A 26,300-nucleotide genomic window follows, 5' to 3' on the forward strand; every position below is an offset into this window, starting at 1 on the left:
CTCCTCGCATCAGTTCTTTTGCCTCCTCTTTGGAGCCTTGCAGGGGTTGACACAGATGTTCTGTTTAGAGCCGGGCATTGGACAGTCCTTTATTCTCGGTGCTTTGCCCTTTGTGAGCCTCTGCATTACCCTGCTCACTGCAGAAGCCGCTCTTTCAGCCACGGTTGAGGTGTTGGTATAATCAGACAAGCTAAGTCTATATGTCTAATCTAGTAAAGCATAGTAACAGGTCCTCTTAGGGCCTGGAACCTCTGGGGCCATGGCTTTTGACCAGGTTCCTAATACTGGGCGTGAGTTCCTTCCTGTGGAACAGGCCTCGAATTCAGTCAGAAAGCAGTTGGTTACCCTCCTAACCTTCAGGCCACGATTGTACCAGTGGGCCCATCTTGCCTGGCAGGTCAGTATTGCAGCATTCAGAACTTATCCCTGCAAAATAACAAAATGACTTTCCTATACCAGCAAATTGTATAGAAAGCTATTATCACACTCTGGATAATATATTATTCTTCAGAAACAGGATCTCACTAAGTAGTTCAGACAGGCCTTGAACTTCCAGCCTTTTTGCCTCAGACTACTGAGAGCTATATATTCCTTTTATTTTCACACACACACACACACACACAAACACACACACACACACACAGATACATGTAAATAAAAATAATAAAAATAAATACTAAAAGAATTCAAGTATGGCCTTCTTGGTTACTTCTGTCATACATGTTTAGGTGTCAAACAAACAAGGGACACAGTCTTGTTTAAAGTCTACACAATGACGTACGATTAGGCTTTGAGCACAGCAGCAGCATTGGCACCAAGTCCTGAGTGACCGAGAGCCATTGTGATGTGACATCACTCCAGAGAATATCAATGGTTATCATATTTAAGTTTGAGAAAAGGAATGTCCCCTGAGGGACGTTGGCACCTCTTCTAAGTTTCTAATGCATTTGCAGTTGTAGGAGGGACAGTTGTATCATTAGGTACAATTATGACCTGGTTAAATATGTAACGCTTTGTGATTGTGTGTGTGTGTGTTATGTTTTGGGGTTGTTATGACCTGTGGTTGTTTTCATTTGGAAATTAATCATGACATAGGAGACACATGATTGTGTGTCAGGTTGACGAGGGGTGGGCTCGTGCTGGCTGGTTTTGCTTGGTTTCAGTGTGGCTGCATCCGGAAGGAAGTATAGTGAAGAGCACACCTGTGAGAGATTGTTTCTGCTGGTTTGAGTGGGTGAATCTACTTCTAGTCTGGACCTTTGAGGCAGGAAGACACACCTTTAACCTGGGCCCCACTGTCTGCTGGAAGCCAGTATCAGGACACAGAGAAGGGAAGCTTTTACCTGTGGCCACACCTTTAATCCTAGCACTCGGGAGGCCGAGGCAGGTAGATATTTGTGAGTTAGAGGCCACCCTGGTCTACAGATCGAGTTCAGTCCGGGACTACACAGAAAAACCCTGTCTCAAAAAACAAGCAGCAACAACAAAGGAAGCTTCCTTCACTGGCTCTGGAGCCTATGTCTCTGAGATCTCAGCTTATCCTGAAGACCAGTCAGGACATCCAGCCTCATGGATTGAACAGCTACTGGATTCTTGGAATTTCATTCATAGCTAACCATTGTTGGATTAGTTAGACTATCTCTCCCTCCCCCTTCCTCCCCCTCTCCCTCTCCTCTCCCTTCCCCTCCCATCTCCCCTCTCCTCCCTCCCCCTTTCCCTTTCTCCTCCCCTCCCCTCCCCCTCTCCCCTTCCCCTCCCCTCCCTCTCTCTTCCCCTCCCATCTCTCCTCTCCTCCCTCCCCCTCCCCCTCTCCTCTCCCTTCCCCTCCCATCTCCCCTCTCCTCCCTCCCCCTCTCCCCCTCCCCCTCTCTGCTCCCTCTCCCCCTCCCCCTCCCCTCCCCCTCCCTTCCCCTCCCATCTCTCCTCTCCTCCCTCCCCCTCTCCCTTTCTCCTCTCCTCCCCTCTCCCCTCCCCTCCCCCTCCCCCTTTCTCTGGAACCCTGACTGTAGCCATGTAGACCTGGAGGGAGAAAGCTCCAAGGAGGAGTAGCCTGTCCACATAAACTCCTGAGGGCTAGCAAGGGCAAGAAGAGTTGGTAGAGTAAGAGTGAGCAAGGAGAGGAATTTGTGAAGGGGCTCCAGGGACAGTAAGGATAGAGAAGGTATTGAGCCTTTTAGCTTTTACTGATTGAAATGGGAGGTCATTGTTGGATTTGGAGGAAGGATGGCATGACCCAACCTACATTTTTAAAAGGACAATTCTGGGTGCTGGAGAGAAGGCTCAGCATTTAGGAGCATTGGCTTTTCTGTCAGAGGACTTGGCCTCAGTTCCCAGCACAACATGGAACCCTACCCCTAACTTCAGTTTCAAGGGATCAGATACCCTCTTTTGACCTCCAAGGATAGCAGTCGTGTGTGTGTGTGTGTGTGTGTGTGTGTGTGTGTGTGTGTGTGTGTGTTACACATACCTTCATAAAGGCAAAACACTCAGGTACATAAAATTGAAAAAGTGAAGCTAAAAAGGATTGTCTGGCTGTGATGAGAGTCAGCAGTGGGAAGGGAGGGTATAACCTAGGCTGGAAGGATGGCCTGCAGTTACCATTGCAAACTGGTCTTGCAGAGGACCTGAGTTTGATTCCCAGTACACTTAGTGGGTGGTTTACAACCACCTGTAATTCCAATTTCCAGGAGGTTTGAACTCTCTTCTGGCATCTGTGGGCAGCATCTGCATTCACATGCATTCCTCCACACACATACACATGGTTAAAAGTAAAATGAATCTTAGGGGACAAAGGAAAGCGCAGTCTTCAGAAGTTACGCCAGTGCTCCAGCATAAGAGGTGACAGTGACTCGGAGAGGCTGATGATACTGGAGTTGTCGTTAGTCCATGTCTGTCCACATTCAGGCTGTTGTTTTGTGTCTGTAGTTGTGGACTGGAGTCTGGGCCTTGTATGTGCTTAATAAGTCTCTACCCCTCATCTACATCCCAGCCCTGGGATGGAAAGACAGACAGGTGGCAGACAGATATGTGAGTGAGTGTGCGTGGGTAGGTGGGTGGATGGATGGATGGATGGATGGATGGAGTCAGGTGGGGAGGTGGGGTAGGGAGTGAGAGACCGAGGGCAGGATGGTGGCTCTGAGGCATTTGGAGCTGGGGCCTTGGATAAGTGCTATCGTGTAAGCAACAGTTCGGCTCTCAGGGTAAATGGAGGGAGGACGTTGGGTTCTAGTGTCCACATTTCCTATTGGACATTCAAGTCTGCAGCTCAGGGAAGAATACGGGCTGGAGACACGTCTGAAAGTCGCACTGAAGATGCTGGAGCTGCAAGAACGAAGTTCTGTAGAGACACCCAAGGACAGTGCCATGGGGAGACTAGAGTTTTAGAGGAAGGACAGAGAAGGCCAGAGGCTGCTAGGAGAGAAGTGTGAAGCAGCAGAAGGGAAGTGAGTGCGGTGTGTGCTGCCCTGGAAGCCATGTGGACAGAGTGCTCCTGAAGGAGGGAGTGGTGAACTGTGTAGGTCAGCTCAGGTCAGGTGAGCTCTGTGGCCATTACTTAGCAAAGGAAAGCAACTGGCAGCCTCCACATAACTCAGAGGGGTCCCTTACTCATGACTGTAACTTGTGATCAGTACAAGGACAAAAGGAGGCTTCAAAAGATTTGTTAAGCATCTATAATCCAACAGCCTCATTCCATTTCTATGTATATTGCCTCCCAAATGGAAAGAGCTGTTCACACAGCTAAGCGTGCGACAGTATTTGTGGCAACAACATTCAAAATAGTCAGAAGGTAAAAATTCTAAATGTTCATTCAGAACTGAGTAGGTAAACAAAATGTGGGATATCGCTACAATGAAAATTAGGAGGGAAAAAAATTTCTAGATGTGGTATTGTGTAGTCATAATCCTAGCTTTTGGAAGACTGAGGCAGGAGGATCACCAGGAGTTTGAGGTCAGCCTGGGTTACAGAATGAAACTCTGTGTCAAAACACAAACAGGGGGAAAAAAAAAGGCACAACATTTATGAATCTGGAAGGCATACCAAGTGAGAGAATGCAGGCATAAAAGGATAAATGCTATATGCTGGCATGCGAATGCCTAAAATAACCCAGCCTGTAGCAGCAGTAAAGTAAAACAGGCTACGGGGGCTGGGCAGGAGAGGAAGGAGAATAATTGTTCAGTCAGTACAGATTTTCTGTTTGGGATCATAACAAAGTTTCAGAAACGGATAATGTAACGGTTGTACTAGTGTATGAGAAGTTTATTACTGAATATATACTGACAAAAAGCTTGAAAGAGCATATACACTTACACAGGGCTTTTTGAGACTAGGGCTGGGTTGCAGGTACAGCTCAGCATAAGAGCATTTGATTAACAGCTTCAAGGACCTGGGTTCAGTTCCCAGTACATATTTAAAAGCTGTAAGGGAACTGGCAGCGTATCTTCCCGTGTGTCTGCCTGTCTTAAAATTAAGATTCATAAATAAGCAAAATCCCTTTCCCTGGATTTTTTCTGACATAGGTCTTTCTTAGATGTAGTCTGTGACTTGAGAGCTTTCATGTAGACTCTTTGGTACTTGGTTCTTCTATTCCTTTATAGTTCAAGTTGTAGTCATCACAATTAAAGAAAATAATGTCCCCGTATATACAGACCATTATCATCAGAAGACCAGGAGAGAGCCAGTTGTCATGAAATGAGCCACCTAAAGTGTTAGAAGGGTTCATCTCTGTTTCTGACACACTCGTGTAGTGCAGGCTGGTCTTGAACTTGAGAGATTCTGGCCTCTACTTCTTCAGTGGAACATTATTATGCTCACAAAGAGTATATTGTTTAAACACTACATTTAAAATTAATGTGTGTGTACACTAAGGAACACTATTTTCTCAAATAATGGTTCTTAAAAATAATGTTTCAAGCGCACATCAATAATTTCCTTGCTAAAACAGCATTTCTGCTAATGCCACAGAACTGATAGGAGAAAGCCTTGAGGACCAGGAGGTTTTGTGGTGCAGCATATTTAACAACCGTGACAACTCAAGAATTGTAAGCAGCCTCGCCTTCTTGTCTGGGATCCGTTGGCAGTATTGTGTCTACTGGCAAACCCTGCAACATTCTGCTGCGGCCAGAGCCAGGCCGCTGCTGGTCGAGGAAATGTTTACAGAATGTTTTCAGGTCTTAGTGGTATCTGTATTAAAAACAGCCTTCCACTGGTCCTTTCAAAAGCCACTGTGCTAAAATATGTGGTAAATTTAAAATAAAATAACAAAACACGAGTCTAAAATTGCTTCACAGTCTTGATGAAACAAAGATGGGTGTGTTGTTGTGGCCCAGGGAGGCAGCCCGTGCTGCTTTGTGTGATTTCAGAGGTGAATTTCGATGGGGGTGAGGGGGGAGATAGATGGGGCCAGATGCATTTTGAGGTGGACTCAGGCAGCTGCACTGGGGCTAGGGCTCATTAGCATAAGTGTGCCAGCAGAGGCAGCAGTGTGGGGCCCTGCACACCCAGAGGACAGCGAGAGCAGGGAGCAATACAGTATTCACTGAGTGATCTAACCTCGGAGATTGAGTGTCGCCCAATCTGTCTCCAGGTTATAAAGACAATACATTACTGGGCCCAAGTCTTTGTCCACGTGGGGAAGAAACTTTTACTTTTTTTCCTCTTTGTTAGTTTTAAAACAACCACCACAAAAAAAGTTCACCAAACCCACATGGGGAGTTTGCATTTAAAAAAAAAAAAACCATGCCAAACTCCCTAATACAGACTCCCTTCCTAAAAGAAACACCTATCACAGCCAGGCAGATACTGCTCAATAAATGGGACCAATGACTATTTTAAGTGAAAGTCTTGGATGAACTTCCCAGGCCTTTTCCAGCCTTAAAGTTGTCCCCTGCCCTGTCCCACGATCACATCAATTCTCCAAAAACAAACAACAGAACAGAAGTCTCTGTACAAAGGGAAAGAAAGCTTATGTGTTTTTGAGACCATGTGATCTGCATAGCTAGTGTTGGCAACCGTGTACCCAGCTACGTAACTGTGAACTTTAAGGAGTTCTGATGAAGGGTTTTTGCTCTAACTACTTGCAGGGTCATAAGCAATTATGACAGGACGCCGACACCAAGCTTGATGGCTGTGTATATGTTTTGTTGTCTGAAGAACAGGGACTTTATTTAGTGTACTTTTAAAACTTGTTAAACTGCCTTTGCTGTTCTGAGAAGTGACCTATCGTGCCTGTGATGCAACCGTTTTGTGTAGGGTGATGTTGTTCATTAAAAGCAACAGAGAATTGCTAATTGGTTAGACATGTACATATTTGAGAACTGATCTTGTAGCAGTCCCAGCTTTTCTGTTAGTCTTAGGAATGCCTCGTGCATCATGGCTCTGAGACCTTACGGAGTATTTTTCTACAGATCTGTGTGTGCTCAACTCTTTTAATAACAAGAGTCATTCTTGGAGAAGAATGGTTTCTATTGTGCTTCAATTTTTTTCTTAGTATTTTAAGTTAGTAATAGTTATTTTTTAGTCTACAAAGTGGTTAAAGATTTGAGAATAAACTCTGAGTTAGAAAGCCTATATGTTCAAGAATAAACTATGTCACCGAATAGCTATGTGGTACCCTCCTCAGTTTGGATGCATTCTGGGACTGTGTTATTCTCTGGAGTTTTTCCCAGAGCAAAGCTCTCATTTATGGATTTATATCTGAATTAAAAGGGATAATATTAGGAGTGGAGATGTGGCTCATCAGTCAGAGCCCTATACACTTTTCCCGAGGGTCCAGGTTAGATCCCCAGCACCCACACAGTGATTCACAGTCATCTGTAACCCCAGTTCCAACTGATCTAATGCCTTCTTCTGACTTCTGAGGGAACCAGGCACACACATAGTGCAGTCATACATGCAAGGAAAACACTCGTCTACATGGAAATGAATAAAATAAAGGGAATAATACCTTAGGCAGTGTGGTTTTATTTTATCTGAATTTTAGGGAGCTATTCAGTGACACCTCCCCCCACCTTTTTTTCCTCACAGCTCCCCTCTCTTCCTCTGAGAGTCTGGCACTGCCTGCCTCATTAGATGACCCTAACCACTGAGACCTTTCGGTCGCCCTGTGTGTCCTATTGCAAGGCTTTGTGTGTAGACTTGTTGGGTAGAGGGGATCGCGCTCTTAACTGGGACTGCTCTGGGATCTAATAGCCTTTCCCCCTGAAGGCCCAGCAACCCTGGCTCAGGGCTTGGATGGTCATATTCACCCATTAACTGTAACCTGCGTGTGCTCCGACCCTTCTGTGCCTCAGATGTGAGAAGACAGAACCTGTCTGAGAACAGCACAGGGTTCCTTCGCCTTCCAGTTGTCCTCTTCTGCCCAGGAAGGAGGCTAAGCTGTCCTGGGTGTCCTCCTGGAGGGGGGTGCGGGAGGTGACTGCGGGAGGTGACTGCATCTGTGTTGTGTAGGGTTCAGCAGGAATCTCACCCAGTAAGTAGTCTCTGTGGTCCTCACTATTAATTACCAACCAATGCAAAGACAGTTCCCCTTTGAAACCTTAATTCATTTTCCTCCTCAGTGAAAGCAACCAGTTTTGGTAAATTCTGTCACCTGTGTGTAATCTCTTTCCCTACTCCTACCTGTGTGGTGGTGGTGATGGTGGTGGTTGTTATTTGTTTTATGGTACAGGGGATTGAGCCTAGAACCCCATGCATGCTAAGCCTGTGCTCAACCACTAACCTGTATCAAAGACTTCCCTGCATTTAACGGGAACCATGGGTATTATCGTGCTAAGGTAAAAAACTATTGATGTCTTAGTTTTTCATAGCTGAGCTGTCTATAGTCACACTGTACAGACCTGAGAGGCCTGAGTAGGGGTCCCTAAGGAGGGTGTGTGTGTGTGTGTGTGTGTGTGTGTGTAGATGTGTATGTATGAATATACAGTACAGATTATATATTTATATACCAGAAATCAATGTAAATATATAAGTATATATTATATAATATATAAAATATGTATTTTTTAAAATAAAAGCACAAAACTTTAAAAAGAGAACTTATCTTTTTTCTTACCTAAAATATGAATGAAATACCTAATGGATAGCAGCCATTGGGGGGCTGTAAGAGCAGGAGGCTGTACCTTTAACCGTCTTCCAGTCAGTCCATAGCCTTACAGTGAGAATCAGGGAACTGAGTGGTCATTCAAACTGATGGTTGTCAGTGTACCACGGTTCATAGGCACATCTGTGGAGAGCACCTAAGAGCAGAGAGGTGGGCGTGGCCACGCCAGCAGGCCTTAAAGCTCTCCATGGTTTTTGTATGTGCTCTGTTTCTCAGGGCTCCCTCTTGTTGCTTGCTTTTCTGTTTGATCGATCATTTCTCAGGACAGGATTTCTTTGTGTAGTCGTGGCTGTCCCGGAACTGGCTGCGTAATCGCCTGTCTCTGCCTCTCCAGTGCTGGGCTTCAAGGCGTGCTCCACGGCTGCCCAGCCCTTGCACTCTGAATGTTCTTGAAGAAAGTAGCCGGCCCTTCCTAGTCTTTGCTGTGTTTTTCTTTTGGAGTATAATTAAAGCAAAAGAGCAAGGCTGGTAACAGGCAATTCAGAATTTAGCTGGGCGTGGCAGTCATGCCTGTAATCCCAGCATGTGGAGGATGCAGGCAAGTAGGTCTAAGAACAACGCCCCCCGCCCCCGCCCCCCCCCCCCCCCCCCCGTGAACTAAACCAAAACAGCAGCAGGCCAGTTGGAGACTTAACCTTCTCTCTTGGTGATTTGTGAGACAGTCTTGCCTAAGCTTTGCCTAGGACCTCATAATTATATTACATTGTATACATTATATACATTAAGTACACTAATGCATTCCGCTAGTGTTAAACAAAAGTAGTGGGGTTGGTTTGATATGGAATTGAAGTGGCAGAGGGCATTTTGGATGCTGGTCACTTGAGAAGATTTATTCAGTAAATGCGGCTTCTTCAGTCCTCCAGCCTGACCTATACCAGGATGGAGCTGCGTCTCCTCTCTAAGGCACTACAGTGTGCTCACACACATGAAGTAAATAAGTAAATCTTTAAATAAAACAAAGTGTTTTAACTGCATGGCATCTGAGACGAGGGGTGGATTGGGTGGCCGCTTGTGGAGTCGCACGCAGCTCCCACTGCATGCTGGGGGCAGAGAGGTGTGAGCAAAGTCAGGCGGATCAGCCTCATGCCCCACCCGATGGCTCATCCTGGCATGGTAGGCTCTGCGTGTGTCATCGGCGTATGTGGGCTGAGCAGCATGAAAGCATGCCACCTTTCCTTTGGGGATATACAGAGCAGTGACATAAACAGTGGACCTGCGCCCTTCCACAGAGCGCAAGTGCCTGTCAAGTCTGCCTGTGTGTAGGGCTCTCTGTCCCCAGCTAAGGCTTCTGGTGAATGAAACCAACTGCAACTTTGTATTTAAGCGTCCTAAGGCTCAGTTGTAGAAATCACTCTAAGCTAAAGCAGTTTATAGAAACTAGCTAGTGTGTGGGCATACTAAAAAGAAAGAGGCAGGCTATATTTAAAAAGTGATATGTTAACGTTTTTCTGATTCATGGTGCTAGATAGGTAGATAGACAGACAGATCACCACACTGTTTCATCTGAGTTTGTTTTTAGAAATGTGCTTTGGCAAAGAGCCTTCATCTGACATTTAACCAAAGTACTACTGTGAATTTGCAATGGTGCACATCTCTACTCGTGCAGTAGTGCATAGCAGAGCGGCAGCCCGCTCCAGAGATCGTGCTCTGCGGTCTGCACACTATAAGGCTTAAGAGTGGTCACGGTTTCAGGGGTGTGGTGTTACTGTCATGTACCCCACAGCAGCAGATGGACCGTCACCATCCTCATGCACAAAGAAGATAATGTCACAGTGGCTTCCCCAACAGCACAGATTTATTGAGAACTTAGGGTGCTGGGAAGTTTCTTTTGAATCAGCAGAGTATGTGTAGATTTGCCACCATGGGAACTTCACACAGGAAGTTCATGTATGTAGCATACTGGCATTCTATATGCTCGAGTTCTATCTAGAGATTAAATTAAATCTAGGTGTGTCTGACTTGCTTAACGCAAGCATGGTCTATGAAAGTTTCACTTTATATGTTTATTGCCCTTGTCAGCACTGCCTTTTTTTTTTTTTTTTTCACGGCAGTGCTGGTATCTCCTTTTCTCATGATTGGGAACCATTAGAATGCTAAAGTGTTCTGTTGAAGTAAGAGCTTTGAATCACCCCAAATCAGATATGTAAGATCACTGTTGTTGGGCTGGAGAGATGGCTCAGCGGTTAAGAGCACTGACTGCTTTTGAGATCAATTCCCAGCAACCACATGGTGGCTCACAGCCATCTGTAATGGGATCTGATGCCCTCTTCTGGTGTGTCTGAAGCAGCTACAGTGAACTCATATAATAAAACAAATAAATATTTTTTTAAAAAGATGTCAGGATTTAAAAATCCTCCCTAGCAGGGTGGCAGTAGCACATACCTTTAGTGCCACACATGGGAGGTAGAGGCAGATCTCTGTGAGTTCAAGGCCAGCATGGTCTACAGACTGAGTTCCAGTATAGCTAGGGACACACAGAAAAACCCTGTCTCTAAAAACCTAGGTAGGTAGGTAGGTAGGTAGGTAGGTAGGTAGGTAGGTAGGTAGATAGATAGATAGATAGATAGATAGATAGATAGATAGATAGATAGATAGTTTTTACTCATTCTTCCTTTCTTGCCTATTTCATACTCCCTTTTAAAGTTTCATTTACAGTCTTTGGTTTAAAGGGGGAAAGCCAAATATATTGAAAATTAAAAGCAGAGTGGTAGAGGCTCACGCTTTTGACCCCAGCCTTTGGGAGGCAGAGACAGGTGGATCTCTGAATTCAAGGCCAGCATGGTCTACAGACTGAGTTCTAGGACAGATAGGGCTACACAGAGAAATCCTGTCCAAAAAAAAGGGGGGGGGGGGGAGAAAAGCAAGAGTGAGGCAGGAATGGGTGTTAGTGAGTGTGTGACATGTGTGCAGGGCAGGAATGGGTGTTAGTGAGTGTGTAACACATGTGCGGGACAGGAATGGGTGTTAGTGAGTGTGTAACACGTGTGCGGGGCAGGAATGGGTGTTAGCGAGTGTGGTAACACATGGGCCTTGTGATGCTCTTCTCTCTCAAGAGTACAGTTGTCCCTGATTTGTGCATTCTGAAACACTGGAGTCTCAGAATGAACTGTTTTGTTTACCACAGACATTTCCTGTCTGCCTCAGTTTCTTTTAATGATCGGCAGTGATACATAGTCTTTGAGACATAAATACCTTGATTTCACATGATCCTGAGTCATCGGTGGGACCTTTATTACTGAATTCTTCAGGTAAGAAACCTAAGGCACAGTTGACTCTTAGAGGTTACAGATCTCCTAGGGATGTTTGCTCACCCATGTAGTGTCTATACTTAACCATCTTAATTCCGTGTGTCTGGGTGGGACACATGGAAAAGATCATCGCTTTCCCAGACCTTCCTCTGCATTTTTCTATTGACCACCTCTCTGGAGTCACCAAGCTAAGTTGTGACCAGTGTATGGTTTACTGTGTTGCCTCTACCCACGTTACAGAAAACCCAACAAATGGTGCCTTCGATGTAGATTCAGTGGCCCAGTTATTGGCTGGTGTGAGGGTTGGAGAGAGGGACGTCATAAGGAGGAGGCAGGGAAAAGGGGAAGGACAGGTGGTGGTTGGGACGTGCTTTGAAGTTGCAGAAGTGCACAGGGTCCCAGGACAGCTTGATTTTGGATGTCTGGCCTCCAGAACTAAAGAGAGTAAGTTTGTGTCATAGGATCACAAGACCCGAAATTGAGAACACACAGTTAAGTGACAGACTGTTGGAAGGATTGCCCCACATCTGACTGGGGTAAAAGGCAGTCATCCTATTGACTCCTACGGTCGTCCATAACCTGCCCTGCTCCTCATAGTCATCAACTCCAGGACCTCCTCACCTCCATTTCCACATCCTCCTGTCCACAGGGCCTGCTCACGTTGGTTCTTCCCGACTCTAACCTCCTGCCTGAGATTTGCTCAGCCCCCTTCCTACAGGTCCTGACTCAAACGCCTCTGTTTAGTTTTATTCTGTTTTTCTCTTATGACCTAGGGCATACAGTGGGCATTAAATGTGTGTTTGTTGAATATATGCAGAGATCTGGTTGATTAAGTAGGATGAATTGCTAGAAATGATGCTTGCATTACAGATACAAACAAAGGTTCTGGGCACACGTGATCAAGCCTTCTTCTGCCTGAGGTCAAATCTGTTCATCAGTGACCTGAGGCCATCCTGCCCTCCATACTCACGAATTGTAAACATCCCTGGCCAGCTTCGTTCATGGACATTCTATTTTTTTTAATTTGTATGGCTTTTATTAGGTGAATTTGTATTTTTATGGTATTTATTAGCTTCTGCCTTTTGCCCATTCTTTTAATGGCAACCTGATCTCAATGTTTTTCCAATTTAGTGTTGATGTTTTCCTAATTTATAGAATCCAAATGGTCTTTGTTGTCTGTGTTGCAAATATTACTCCTAGCTTGTATTTTTTTTTCAGTTTTTCTTGCCATTCTGAATATGTTTGATTTAAATGTCTGATAATTTTTTTTTAGCATCATTTTATCTTTTCTCTCTGGCTCATTTGGGAAGATCTTATCTAGTTCTGAAAACAACTGTTCATCTACAATGTCAGTCAGCTTTTCTTATGTTTATGATTTTTATTTGGAAAAATCTTATCTTGTTTTGAAATCACTGCCCATCTACAATATTCATCAGATTTTCTTGTGTGTATGATTTGTAATGTTATTTAATGTGTGGCGTGTTGCTTGTTGTATAAACCGAAAGGGCCGTGTTCAGTTTTCTCCCGCGCCCATGGTGCACGTGCTATCAGTAACACCTTGAAAATACTAAGCCTTTGTAGTTAGTAGGGTTGCTTCAAGTATTTGATAAAGATAATTTTTTTAATGCCAGAACTCAATTCTTAATTATTGTAGTTTTAAAATAATTTGGACTCCTTTTTCAAAAAAAAGTACTTTTGAGAGGCTAGAGAGACGGCTCAGTAGTTAAGAGCACGTGTTGCTCCTGCAAAGGTCTTAGGTTCCGTTTCCAGTACCCACATGAAAAAAATTCATACACGTAAAATAAAAATAAATAAATCTAAAATAAGTCATTTAAAATTATTTTTGAAACAAGTGTGATGGTGCACTTTAATCCCAGCACTCCAGAGGCAGAGACAGGGGGATGTCTGTGAGTTCAGTATCAATGGGCTCTACACAGTAAATTCCAGGCCAGCCACAGCTACATGGCTTGGGGAGGGTGTGTGTGTGTGTGTGTGTGTGTGTGTGTGTGTGTGTGTGTGTGTGTGTGTGTATCCTCCATTGGTTCTAAGTAAATTCTAAGACCATTCTGTGTCAGGTTTAGGAATAGTTATAGATTTAGTGTCCTCTTGTCTTTCTTCCATGCAAAATATCTTCCTGACTTCCGCAGCCTTCTGTTGATGTCTTTGATCTTCTGTGGGGCCGTTGCTCCTGGAATTTAACCACACATACTCGCCAGTATCCTGTGAGTTGTTTTGTTTTGTTGTTTGCTTTTGTCTTGTTTTGTTTCCTCACCTCCCTGTCTTTGTCAGGCTGCTCCCTGTGCCTGTAGTAAACTTGATCAGTGTCCTTGGCTGACAGCCCTAAAATTGCACCTCAGTGCCTGCTTCCCCACTGTCCTGGCTTTGTGGTCTCTCAGTTGTGGTGGTCTCTCTGCTTGCTAGCTTGGGCACATTTCAGTCACCATGTGGATCACAGTATCACAGTGGATCTCTTTCCTGAGAGCTCTGGAGAAGCAACTCTTGTGCATTTTGTTGTCTTTTTTTTTTTTTTTTTTTTTTTTTTAGTGGTTGTGCTAGGAGTTAAACCCAGGCCTCAGACGTGCTAGGCAAGAGTTTTCCCACTGCTGTCCCTCATCCTCCTCTCCATTTTGAATGTCAGTATGGACCATGCTACCACCTGATAGTTTGTGATATGAATGGATTGGAGGAAAATATTCAAGAATAGAAATTTGAAAATAGATTGTCACGATGATCATGGTGAAAGACAAATTAGGGGCTCGACTAGGGCTGTGGCAGGAGAGACAGGGTGTGCTTGGAAAGCAGCAGGAGAAAGCGTGGGTGAGTATGAGGATGGGAGCGTGACTCTCTGAAACCCCAATTTCCAACCCAGACAGCAGTGGGTGCGGGCGGCTTAGCTGTTTGTGGGAGTTCAGAAGAGGCACAAATTTAAGGAGGATATGACTAGGCCGGTTTTATTTAGTTAGCATTTCTTTATTTGGAAATGGGGCAAGGCAGGTGCATGTATGGTTTTTGTGTGGAGGTCAGAGGAGAGCTTGAGGGATCCCCTGGTTTGAACTGAGGTCATCAGGCTTGGTGGTTAATGCCTTTTTACCTGCCGAGTCATCTCACCATCTCCATGGCCAATTTTAGATGTGTTGTGAGTTGGACATGTCCTTAGATAACCAATGGAGATAGACGACACGGAGGGGAGTATAAACAGGCAAATTATACAGTTACTGTTGCAAGGAACAATGTTTGGAGATTGGAACAGTATGCTACTAATAATTTTGGCATGTTAACAGATGTATTCCAGGAATGGGTCTGATTTGGACTAGGATGCATGTATGGTCTGCCTACGTTAAAAAAGAAAAAGAAGAAAGAAGCATAAGGTCGGAGCGAGGTCATTGGTGCATAGGTGCCCTGAGAGTGGGTGCAGTTAGCACAGTGGCCTGTGGAGAGTTCTCCTTACAGGTGGGAATCCTAACCAACCTCCGCTGTTGCTTATCCCACTCCAGTGCACACATCCCCCTGGCCTCGGACTGTAGCCAGAGCTTATTGGGAGGAGTTTTGCTTGTTTTAATTCTGGGTGCTGGAGATAGCTCATGGTAAGCACATGTCCAGTATGTACAGTGGTGGGATTGATCTGCAACCTGGACGGAAAAATCTGGAGCTGCAGGTTTCTGACAAGGCCGGAGGGAGAGGAAACAGTAAAGTACGATGGGCAGAGTGAGAAGAGCTGGGAGACTGCAGCTCACCAGAAGAGCCGGCAGGAGGTGGGCAGTGGCAGCAGCCGAAGAAGTGTCATGACATGAACCTGGACCCTGGACCCTGAACCCTGTTCTGGGCTGGCCAGTGCAGTTGTTTCAGAGCAGGAACCAGAGTGAAGCTGTGAAGGGTAAAGACAGGAAGAGCTACCTGCGCCCACCATGGGACAGCCTTCCCCTGGGGGAGGAGTCCTCCTGTGTTAAGGTAGAGCCCACCGAGTCTGTGTTTTGTTGTCTGCTAGAAGGTGACACTAACGTTCAAGGGATTTAAGAAATGCCAGTCTGTAGTCCGCTTTCTGTCGGGAGGGAGTGCCTGTGTTGTGGTTGAGCGTCAAACCAACCACAGTAGATTCCAGAAGAAAAGGAGAAAGAAAAGCACTACCTAGGCGTCCCTGTGTTTGGTTGGCTTGAAGTCTTAAGTTTCTTCTTTCTCTTAAGACTGGAGACGGACATCTTGAAAAGAATATGAACGTATCTTCTGGTTGCTCCGCTTTCTTAAAATGTCAAGGATAAAATGTTGATAATCCATCAAACTAGATTTTCATGGGCTGGTAACTGCATCTTTATTAAAAGGGGTAGAAACGAACAGTTCAGGTTACAGGTTACATTCCTGTAAATGTGTGGTGTGAGTGCGCATCCACATGTGGTGTCATACACATTGGATGGGAAACAGGAGTTTTATTGTTGTTGGTTTTGAGACACTTTCTCTGGATAGACCTAGCTGGTCCTGAACTCACGATCCTCTTGCCTCAGTGTCCCAGGCACTAGCACCACAAGCATGTGGTCTTAGTTATGGTTTCCATTGCTGCAATGAGACATCATGACCAAAAGCAGGTTGGGGAGGAAAGGGTTTATATTTGGCTTACACTTCAGATCACAGTCCATCACTAGAGGAAGTCAGATCAGGAACCTGGAGGCAGGAGCTGGTGCAGAGGCCATGGAGGGTGCTGCTTACTGGCTTGCTCCCATGGCTCGATCTCTTGTAGAACCCAACTAGACCAGGGATGGCCCCACCCACAGTGGGCTGGGCCCTCCCCATCAGTCACTAATTAACACCTTACTGGCATGTCGGCAGCCTGATCTTAGAGAGGCATTTTCTCAATCGAGGTTTCCTCCCCTCAGATGACTCTAGCTTGTGTCAAGTTGAGATAAAATTAGCCAGCACAAAGTGTGTACCATCATGCCTGGCAAAAGCAAATTTTTAAGAAAAAAGAAGAAAAGTTTTTGAAAAGCATTTAAGACAGCGCAGCAACATTACAATAGCACATTGCCTTGTTTTCTTTCTGCTCCTTCTGTCTCACAGAAATTTTTGTAAATTTACTTCCTCAGAGGGGAAAAAGCAAGGACACAAGCAGGAGAATGGGAAATGCTTCATGGCTCTGAGAGGCCTCAGCATGCTCTGAGGAGGAGAGGCCTCAGGCGTGCTGTGGGGCGAACAAAAGGCTGTTGTGAACTGTGGGCAAGAGCTGGTGAGAGTTTGTATTCTGTGGGAGTTATTTCCTGTTGTTGACTAGAGTTCTTTATTTAGAACCACCTAGCTTCGAATGCCTGCTAGCTTGCAGAGAAGCGTGTACTTAGGCTTGTTTCAAGACAGTCTCTTTGAAAATGAGTCACACTACTCATACGCTCCGACAACATGATGTGCACAGACATCAAGATCGGGTGTCAGTGTGCACAAAGGAAGAGCCCGGTGCAGTGAGTGGCTACCTGAATATCCCTGAGAAAAATACTGGGTATATGCGAGGGGGATCTGGGGGTGGGGGCTGGTTTCCATTTTAAAACAACATATCGGATCTAGTGGCAAGTATCTGTAGTCTCAGCCACTCTGGAGTCTGAGGCAGGAGGACAGCAAGTTTTAGGCAAGCCATGACAACTTAGCAAGACTATCTCCATACTAAAATGTCAAAGACAGTAGATGACAGAGATTCAACCCAACAGCAAAGTGCTTGCCTATTTTTGTGTGGCCCTTGGTCCAACTCCAGAGCAACAAGACAAAGTAAATAAGGAGATAAAAGAATAGATGTATATGTTAAATAAATTCTTTGGAGTCTTGAGAAGATAGCCAAATGGCCTTCATATTTCGAGAAAGTTTAGGATCTTTCTGGCATGGTAGACATTAGCTAGCAATCAAGAAATGAGCCCTGTCGGACTCCCTTCTCCTTAAGAACTTCAGGTTGCTGTAACATTGCCGTGAGCTTTATGCATATTCTTTTTTGAACCAGGGTCTCACTACGTAACTCAGACCTTGAACTTGGCACCTTCATGTCTCGAGTCAGGCACTCAGATTACAGACATGTGACACCATGCTTCCTGCTCGGCCCTTTATTAAGAATATAATTATACTTTTAATGTAAGACAATACCTCAAAACTAACCAGAGAGACAATTACCATAAAGTCATGGGAGATAATGAGAGTCTACATATGTCCAGTATTCGTTATTTTATTTTTATGTGTATGTATGTCTGTGCACACATATGTGCATGGTGCCTTTGGAGGTGAGAAGAGGGCATCAGATCTGGGAACTGGAGTCAGAAGGTAACTGTGAGCCATCGCGTGGGTGCTGGGAACTGAACCTGGCCCTGCCATGACAGCAACAGGCTCTTAACCGCCAGGCTTCTCTCTGGCCCCGTCCTGGCTTTAACAGACACCGGAGACTGCAGGTAAAAGTCTCCTATGAGTTCGGCATCATGGGATTCATAAAGAAAAAGGAGAAGAAAATGTATGTCTAATTTATTCTGAAACAATAAATTAGAATTTTTAAATTGTAACACATTTTTTTGGTTTTGATGTTTTTAAAAGAAATCAAACTCTCTAGACTCTGTGTGTGTTTCCTCAACTCTCCCCCTCTCCTTAACAGTGGCCACTGTTTTCCTGAACTCTCTATCTGTCCTATAACTCATATGGTCCCCATGTATGCCCTTGTAAGACAGTACAGCGCATGCTTCGGCGTGCTCGGTTTTGAGGCAGAGTCTCACTGTGTCCCTGGCTGGCCTGGAACTCACAGAGACCCACCTGCTTCTCCCTCCCCAATGCTAGGGAGTGCTAAAGGCATGTGCCACCACTTTATATAATACTGTCTACGGGCGGAGTTATATAGGTACATCTTGTAGCCTGCTTTATTGTCTTGAGCTGTTTTTTTTTTTTTTTTTTTGTTCTTTTTTTTTTCCGGAGCTGGGGACCGAACCCAGGGCCTTGCGCTTCCTAGGCAAGCGCTCTACCACTGAGCTAAATCCCCAACCCCGAGCTGTTTTTTTTTTTTTTTTTTTTTTTGAGAATTGATATATGTTGATATGTGTGTGATGTTAGTTCTTCGAAAGTGTTGAGGTGTATAGATTTGCCCTCATCTTGAGGAATCTTAATGCTGTTTCCAGTATTTGCTGTTCTAAGTAGTGAATTGGTTTTTGTCTTTTTTTTTTTTTTTTTATTTTAAACTCTTGTGGCTCCATGGCGATAAAAACAAAATTTTCTAGACTCTGGACATAGCTCTTCCATCAAGAACTCTTCAAGAGAACTAATGCCCAGTGCCACAGGAGTCCATTAGAGTCTTGTCCTGTAGTTAAATATTTGCCAGAGCATCACTGGCTTTACACCGTCCTGGAGACCCGAGGGTATGCTTTCTAAGTCATTTTCTGTAGGACTTACTTTTCTGTTGAACACTACTTAAAGGCTTACATGTGTGTAGGTATGAGTGTGCCCCTCAGCTTATAACTGAGTCATTGCCAATTGTTTCCAAAGTGTGTGTGTGTGTGTCCCCGTCTGTCCAGGTTGACACTGCAATGTCCTCAGTCCCTGTTACCGTATTTGTCTGCATGTGTATGTGTGGTATGCATCTGTGTATTTCACGTGTGCAGGTGCATGTGTGGGCACATGTGGAGACTTGAAGTTGATGTTCAGTCTTCCTTGGTCACTTCCTAATTTGTACATGGAGACAGGGCCTCTCACACAACTCAGACCTTTCATCTAGCTGGTCTAGCTATCCGACTTACCCTGGGTATTTCCTGTCTCTGCCATCAAGCGCTGAGATTTTCAGTGGCCGTCTCTAACACCTGCTCACTTTCCATGGGTTCAGAGGACCCAGGCTCTCTTCACACACGTCACCTGCCTGTCCTTCCTGTCCTTCCACCATATACTTTTTTCTCTGGAGACAGGCTTCCTCTGTGTAGCCCTGGCTGCCCTGAGATTCACTCTGTAGACCAGGCTGGCCTCAAACTCACAGAGATCCACCTGCCTCTGCCTCCTGAGTGCTGGGGTTAAGGGTCTGTGCCACCACGCCTGGCTCCTCCACCTTTTCGAGATAAATCCTCTCTCTGAACCCGAAGCCCTGTTTCGCCTAGACTAGCTGGTCAGAGGTCCAGGGACCCACATGTCTAGAGGCGCCCACTGCTGGAGCTGTGCAGAGGCAGAGGGAGGACACATCCCAGACCATCTGGGGATCTGAAGACAGCCCTGTGCTTTACCCTCGGAGCTGTCCCCTCAGATCCAGCACTCTTTTTCCTGTCATAATCGTTTATCAGAATATGATTTTGTTTTTTGGTTTTTCCGTTTGTTTGTTCGTTTGTTTGTTTGTTTGCCTTTAATCCCAGCACTCAAGAGGCAGAGGCAGGTGGATTTCTGTGAGTTCAAGACCAGCCTTGTCTACAGAGGGAGTCCCAGGATAGCTAGGGCTATAGAGGGAGATCCTGTCACAAATAAAACAAAACTGACTAACAGACAGACAGACAGAAAGCTAATTCAAGAATTCCTTATGGATTCTGAGTACTTTGTCCAGTGTGTGGACCTCATATATAATTTGATAATCCTTACCTTGCCTTTAACTTCAGAGTTAAGTTACTTTGTTTAATGGATACTTAGCTTTCAATGTGACCAGAGTTATTGATTGTTCAACCTGTAGTTTGTGCTTTGACTATCTTTTTTTCTTTTTGAAGTTGTACATAAATGACTCATCCAAGGAGACATTAAGAAGGGACTTTACAGATGGGACAGTTGGGACATGGAACACCAGTGATAACAGGAAGCAGCTACTGACTGTCTATCCAAAGTGGAAGCAGGGAGGAAATGGTTTTGCGTGGGTAAAGCCTCCAGAAAACACAGGAGGAATTGACGGCCTGATGGAAGGCCACACAGAAGCAACTGTGGTTATGGAAATTCCAAATATGAAAAAATTATAAATTAAAGGCTTTCAATTTCAAGCAAAGGACTAGGATTACATTTTATTTTATTTTATTTTATTTTGAGACAGGGTCTCTGTGTAGCTTAGAGCAGCCTAAATTTTTACTATGTAGACCAGGCTGACTGGTCTGAAACTCATGGAGATGCTCCTGCTGCCCCTTGTGCCAAGGCTGGAACAAAGAAAGCTGAGGTTAGTGTGTGCTGGCTGAAGGCCTTGCCACCATCCCCACCTGCCCGTTGTTAAACAACAATTCTACACGCAGTACCAAGGAAAGGTAATGTCGGGATGGGGATGCGGCTTCATGGCTGGCAGCTCACCTCGTCAGCATGCGTGAGACCCTGGGTTCTGTCCCCATAGCAGTGGGAGGGACCTGTATCCTTGCCTGTGTTTCCCACAGACATGCCCATTAAAGTCTTGAATTTTCACCTTCTCAAAGCAGAAATGTTATAGTCATGGTTTAAAAAGATGATTTTAATATATCATCTTATAAGCATTGTGCTGTTCTTGCTCAAAGGGTCTCTTTCTTTACAATTTCCATTTGTTTGTTGTTGAGATGCAGGGTCTTTACATGTGCCCCAGGCTGCCTTACTCTCCTGGGCTAAGGTATCCGTATCCGCCTGCTTTTTACTTCCTTGTGGCTAAGACCATAGGTATGCCCTATGGATGGTGTGCCCTCCCACATCCATCTCTCATAGGTGCTTAGAAGATGACTCCAGACAGTTACTACGGTGGATATAAAACTATGATAGAAAATACAATTTAGTCTAGCTAATCAGTAAATGTACTTGATTTTAGAACACAAGAGACATCTGGCATTAGAGTAACGCTTTGACAAAAATATTATTTCTATCATTTAGGCAAGTTCTCTTTGCAATTAAAATTGACAGCTAGTTTTGTTGCTGTTGTTGTTTTTGGACAGGGTCTCACTGTAGCTCTGGCTACCCCGGAACTCACTGTGTAGGTCAGGCTGGCCTGAAGTTGATTGCTGATTTTTATAGCATGTTTGATTACTGGCATCTAATTTTTTTGAGATTTATTTCTTTTCATTTTATTTGGATGAGTGTTTTGAATGAGAGTCTGTGCAGCATGTGTATGCCTGGTAGCCTCCTGAGGTCAAAGACAGTCTGGGATCCCCTGGTACTGCTGTTACTGATGGCTGTGGGCTGCCGTGTGGGTGCTGAGAACTGAACCTAGGTGCTCCTGAAGAGCAGCCAGTGTTGTTAACCATCAGCCCCCTCTCCAGCCCCTGAATGCTATGTCTGTATATATGACTTACCAAGTAGGACGTCTACATGTGTTAACATTCAAAGTGTACTTTGTAAGTGCAGTTAATTCCTTTAACTAGGTTCAACTTGAATTAGATAGTACAGAAATGCTAAAAAGTAGTCATGAATACAATATTATATTACAGTGGTGATCTGTAGTCACGGTAGTTTGAAAACGCTGTGTGAGTATTTAAGCTTATATACAAAAAAAATGCATGTACACACAAACACATACATGCGCATGCGCATGCACACACATTCATTCACACACGTGTACACAGTTGGAACAGGACAAGAAATGGTCTGTAGTTGTTTATTTGGGAGCAAAAGTAGCAGGAATATATAAGCCCTTAAGTTTAAAACTCGGCTGTGAAAATATTACTACCCATTTGTTAATAAATGTATATCTATAAAGGATTAACCCTGTGATTTCTCCACTTCTTCCAGTCCTTAGGAAGTACACACTTAGTGACACTTCCTATGCCACATGCTGTCTAGTGGTGGCCACATGGAGGCTAGTGATGGGGTGACAGACAGGAAGGCTAGTTTGTGAGCAGCTTGGAGATTAGTGAAGGGCTGGTGGGTGTGCTGATGATGATTTGTGCTGTGCTTGGGGTTGTTTATTCTATGGGTTAAAATAAGGCCAAGGACAGACAGGGTTGGAGTTTTTGGTAAGAGAAATAATTGTTTTTTATCTATGCCCAGTCTGTGTTTGGGTCTCAGTGACGCCTAGTGCTGGCATGCATCATTTCCGTCTGTCCTTATACCCTAACTCGGGCTCTCCTCCTTCCTGAGCAAAAAGCACCTTGCTTCTCAAGGTGCCTTCTTGCTTCCAGAGATCTTCAACGAAGGGTAGGCCATGCAGGCTTGAGGTCATCTTTGTCCCTGGGTGTCAGCTTGTTAAAGAGTTGAGTGTCAGGCCCTCCTGATTTCCTTTCCTCCTCGTGCAGACACGGAGAGCTGCACCTGCCCTGTGTGTGGTCGAGCAGTGTGCTGTGAAGATCAGCAGCCAGGTCCGTGAGGGAAGCCTGGGGAAATGCCCTACTCTTCTCCAGACTTTGAGACCAGAAGATGGTTTGAGTGATTGTCTGGACATGAAAAGGTTTGAGGAACTTGTCTTATTGAAGAGAACACATTATTATTTCTACCTCCATTTAGAACTGTGTGAAGGTGGATTTGTTTTATATTCTTCTAGACAAGCTGAGCAACTTACAAAACATTGTGTCTTATTTTCAGCCCTAAAACTCCTCCACAAGACTAAGGGGAGTGAAAGTTCCCATTCAGAGACTGCTCGCTCCTAGAAAGGGCTCCAGAAACCAGAGTCCAAAGTACTGTTTTCGCCAGGTACAGAAGCAAGCTCAGCAGTGCCAAGATTCTAATACTGCCTCCCAGTGCTGAGGCTGTCCGAGCATATAACCCAGTGCTCGCTTCAGTAGAACCCATGATGATCTGAGATCTGTGACACAACAGATTGAGACTCGAAAGTCCCAGACTGTGCTAGCTAGATGGCTCAGTGGATAGGTGTGTTTGTTGGACAAGCCTGGGGTATCTGAGTTTGATCTCTGGATCCATAGTGAAAGGAGAAAACAGAGTTCCAGAAATGGGAGTTGTAAATCTTTGAATTCTTTGTGAAGAATCTTCACCTCACCTACCTGGCCCTCCTGACATTGGTCGTCGGAAGTGTGTGGAATCCAGATGTTCTGAGTGTGAGAAGAGCATCCCTGCTAAGGATTAAGTAGGATACACTCCTCCCTCGATGTGACGTAGAACCAGTGTGTAGAGACTGGCGGGTAGTGCTGTATTGAGAAATGGCAAAGTTTTGGGTTTTTTTTTTTTTTATTCCTCAAATGTTGTTTTAAAGATTGTGTTCTGTGCTAAGATTTAGACACTGTCAGATTTTTAGAAAAAGAAAAGACCTAACATTTTATAAAAGGAGGAAGAGGAAGAGGGGAAGGGGGAGGGAGAACAAGAGGGGGAGGGGGAGGGAAGGGGGAGGGGAGTAGAGCTTGTAGCCGTTATGCCACAGTCTGTAAGTGTGGTAACTTTCAGAAAGAGACCCCTACCTTAGGGCTGTAGCTCTGCTTGGGTGAATTGAGACTTGGAGGAGGAGGAGGAAGCCCTGACAGAGCAGAGGGCAGAACACAATTGGCAGGAGTACATTAGTTTATTTGGTCTTTGGGCATGAGGAAGGCTTTCCTCTAACACTGTTAGCTGTCTGCTGGCCTTCACATCCATAGGAATCCCTGCTGGTCACAGACAAGATGTGACTTCCAGAATTTGATTTTGAAAACCCGTCCCAAGTTTTCTGGTATTATGGTAAGTCAACCGTTAATATCTCATGTTTTCCATGAGAAGGTTCTGTGGCCCAGTCTTTTCTATACAGTGGCTTCATAACTGAAATATTTTGTCTTTTTTGACTTTAAACTAAGACTAAGAATGTTGCTAGATAGAGGACTGCTAATATTTAGCTTCAAACCTAGACTAGAATTAAGTTGAAAGAAAAATTGAGGAAGTTTTTGAAGCTTGTCTTTGTTTTCAGACTGTAGTTATAGCTCAATAGCTGACCCTGAGTCCCGTCCTCTCTACACACAAAGCATCATACATAGATACCAATAAATAAATAATGTTTGTTTCTTGGTTCATATATCTGACTTGTCCCTTGTTTCTCTTGCCATGCTAATTAAGTGCTAAAAGCACCCATCAGTTAGTGCCCTACTGTACTAGTCTGTAAGACATAAGGCCATACATAGCATTTCAGAGGAGAAGCAGGGACTGTAAACTGGTATCCAGGACTCAGCCATGAGAGGAGAGAGCTTTCTGGATGAGCTCATGATTTTAGAGTTTCTAAAGGAAACTGAAGAAAAGGAATGCTTCTGCTCTCCCTAAACTGATAATGCTCCTCAGAGTTAAATGTGACCTACTACGTTGTGATGGAGAAATTCTGAATTCTTGATGAAGCCCTAAGATTAAGATTATTTTAAATGGACTTTTAAAATTTATAAACCAAACATACAAGTTCACTTAGCACTTCTCGATCATTCTGTAGAAGTAACTAATACTTTTCTCTAAAAAGAAAAAAAAAGTTCAGGCCCAGCATGGTTGTGTATAGCTTTACCCCCAGCAGGGGCAAGGGCAGGGGCAGGGGCAGGGGCAGGGGCAGGGGCAGGGACAGGGACAGGGACAGGGACAGGGAGATCTCTTTGAGTTTGAGGCCAACCTGGTCTACATAGTTTCAGGATAGATGGAGCTATGTAGAGAGAGCCAGTCTCAAAGTCAAAACACCCTTCTTGGTCATTGAGTATACGTCAGACATTCAGGAAAAGTGTCCTGAAAAGACAGTACGGCAGTTAAAGTGTATGTTACTCTTGTAGAGGACCCCAGATTGGTTCCCACCACCACAGCCGCTCAGTTTTCTGTAACTCCAGTTCCAGAGGACCCAGCACCCTTTTCTGAGCGCCATTGAGCCAAGGCATGCACATGGTTCACAGAAGTTCAGGGAGCTCTTCCTTCATCTTCGAATGTCTCCGATTAGGCGGAACTAGCTAGATTGCTGTGCCGACCTACACAGAATCCAGCCTGAGGAGACGGAGCGGGAAGACAAGTACCTGAAGTTGGACCACACTGGCAGCTGTCGAAGCTACCACTTCACACTGACTGATTGGGCGGATACACCAGATTCTAGACGTCGGTTAGGTGAAACTGTAACTCGTGCACTGATAAGCTATCAAGCCTTCAAAAACAAAACTCTGAGATGTCTCTCCCGGAGGTAACCTTGGGCTCCTTTCCTCCAAACTCAGACTTGAGACAGCAAGTGTTCGTTCTGTGGACACACTGAGATGTCCCTTTCATATTGGCTTTTCTTTTGTGCAGGAACACTGTATTTAGGAAGCCATCTGTTAAGAAATAGCCAGGTGTCATTAAATTCCCCATCTTTTTGCTAACTTCAATTCATGAATAACAGTTTAATTCATATTCAATTCAACAGAACTAGATACCTCTGGCCTCCCACAAAGACCCCCACAGGAAGATTAGTGCAGCTTCTATTTCAATGGCAGTTTCTCAAAGTGAGCGCTCAGTCTAAGTGAGTGGGTGGTTAGGGAGCCGTGAGGAGTTGGTGTTGTCTCCAAACGCAGAACTCTAGAAATGAAAAATACCTTGGCTCTCCAGCAAAATGTTTGAAAGGTTATGCCACTGAGCAAGACCTCATAGGGCCATGAGCATACTTTATGTGATGCTGTTTTAAATGCTATTATAATGGCATGCCAAAGAGATATACAATCAGCTAATATTGGTTATACCTCATGAAATATCTGTATGAGATTTTGATAATATCAAGGATTCACTAAAAACAGCAACCAAAAACCCTTTTTACTTCCCTAATTGGTAAAACCAGACATTGTCTCCTTACCGGTTAGCACACATTATAATAATAGTTGTTATAATTAGAGACACATTCTCACTGTTTAGTCCTGACTGGCCTACAACTGTGTATGTAGACCAGGCTGGCCTTGAACTGAGATCTGCTTGTCTCTGCCTACCTAGTGTAGAGAGGTCCCACAACTGCTGCTGGTTCACGTTTAATTTTGATAAGATCATCAGCTCGATTGACAACAAATCATTACAGAACAGTTGGAGTTGGACTAAATTTGTCTTGATGTTTAAGCCCTTATGTTGGTCTTAAAGCTTTATCATCCTTAAATACAACTAGTGTAGTGGACCATTAAACAGCAAAGTAGTCTGAAGAGAAATTATTGATTGGAGTGGCAGCCAAAAAT

General features: G+C 44.6%; 1 protein-coding gene across 3 annotated transcripts in view; it reads left to right on the forward strand.

The window, feature by feature from the left end:
• Sertad2 (SERTA domain containing 2) overlaps positions 1-26,300 on the forward strand; it is a 104,109-nt gene that overhangs the window by 55,361 nt on the left and 22,448 nt on the right. Inside the window, exon 1 of one of the 3 annotated variants that reach the window (XM_063273497.1) lies at positions 8,747-22,627. The exons of the other annotated variants lie outside the window; for them this stretch is intronic. Within the exon in view, the coding sequence (XP_063129567.1) occupies positions 22,620-22,627 (8 nt within the window). The 5' untranslated portion in view covers positions 8,747-22,619. Of the gene's footprint in view, positions 1-8,746; positions 22,628-26,300 lie in introns of those variants that run through there. 3 annotated transcript variants of the gene reach the window in all.

The sequence above is a fragment of the Rattus norvegicus genome, chromosome 14 (genome assembly GCF_036323735.1).
Source record: "Rattus norvegicus strain BN/NHsdMcwi chromosome 14, GRCr8, whole genome shotgun sequence".
Lineage (NCBI taxonomy): Eukaryota > Metazoa > Chordata > Mammalia > Rodentia > Muridae > Rattus > Rattus norvegicus.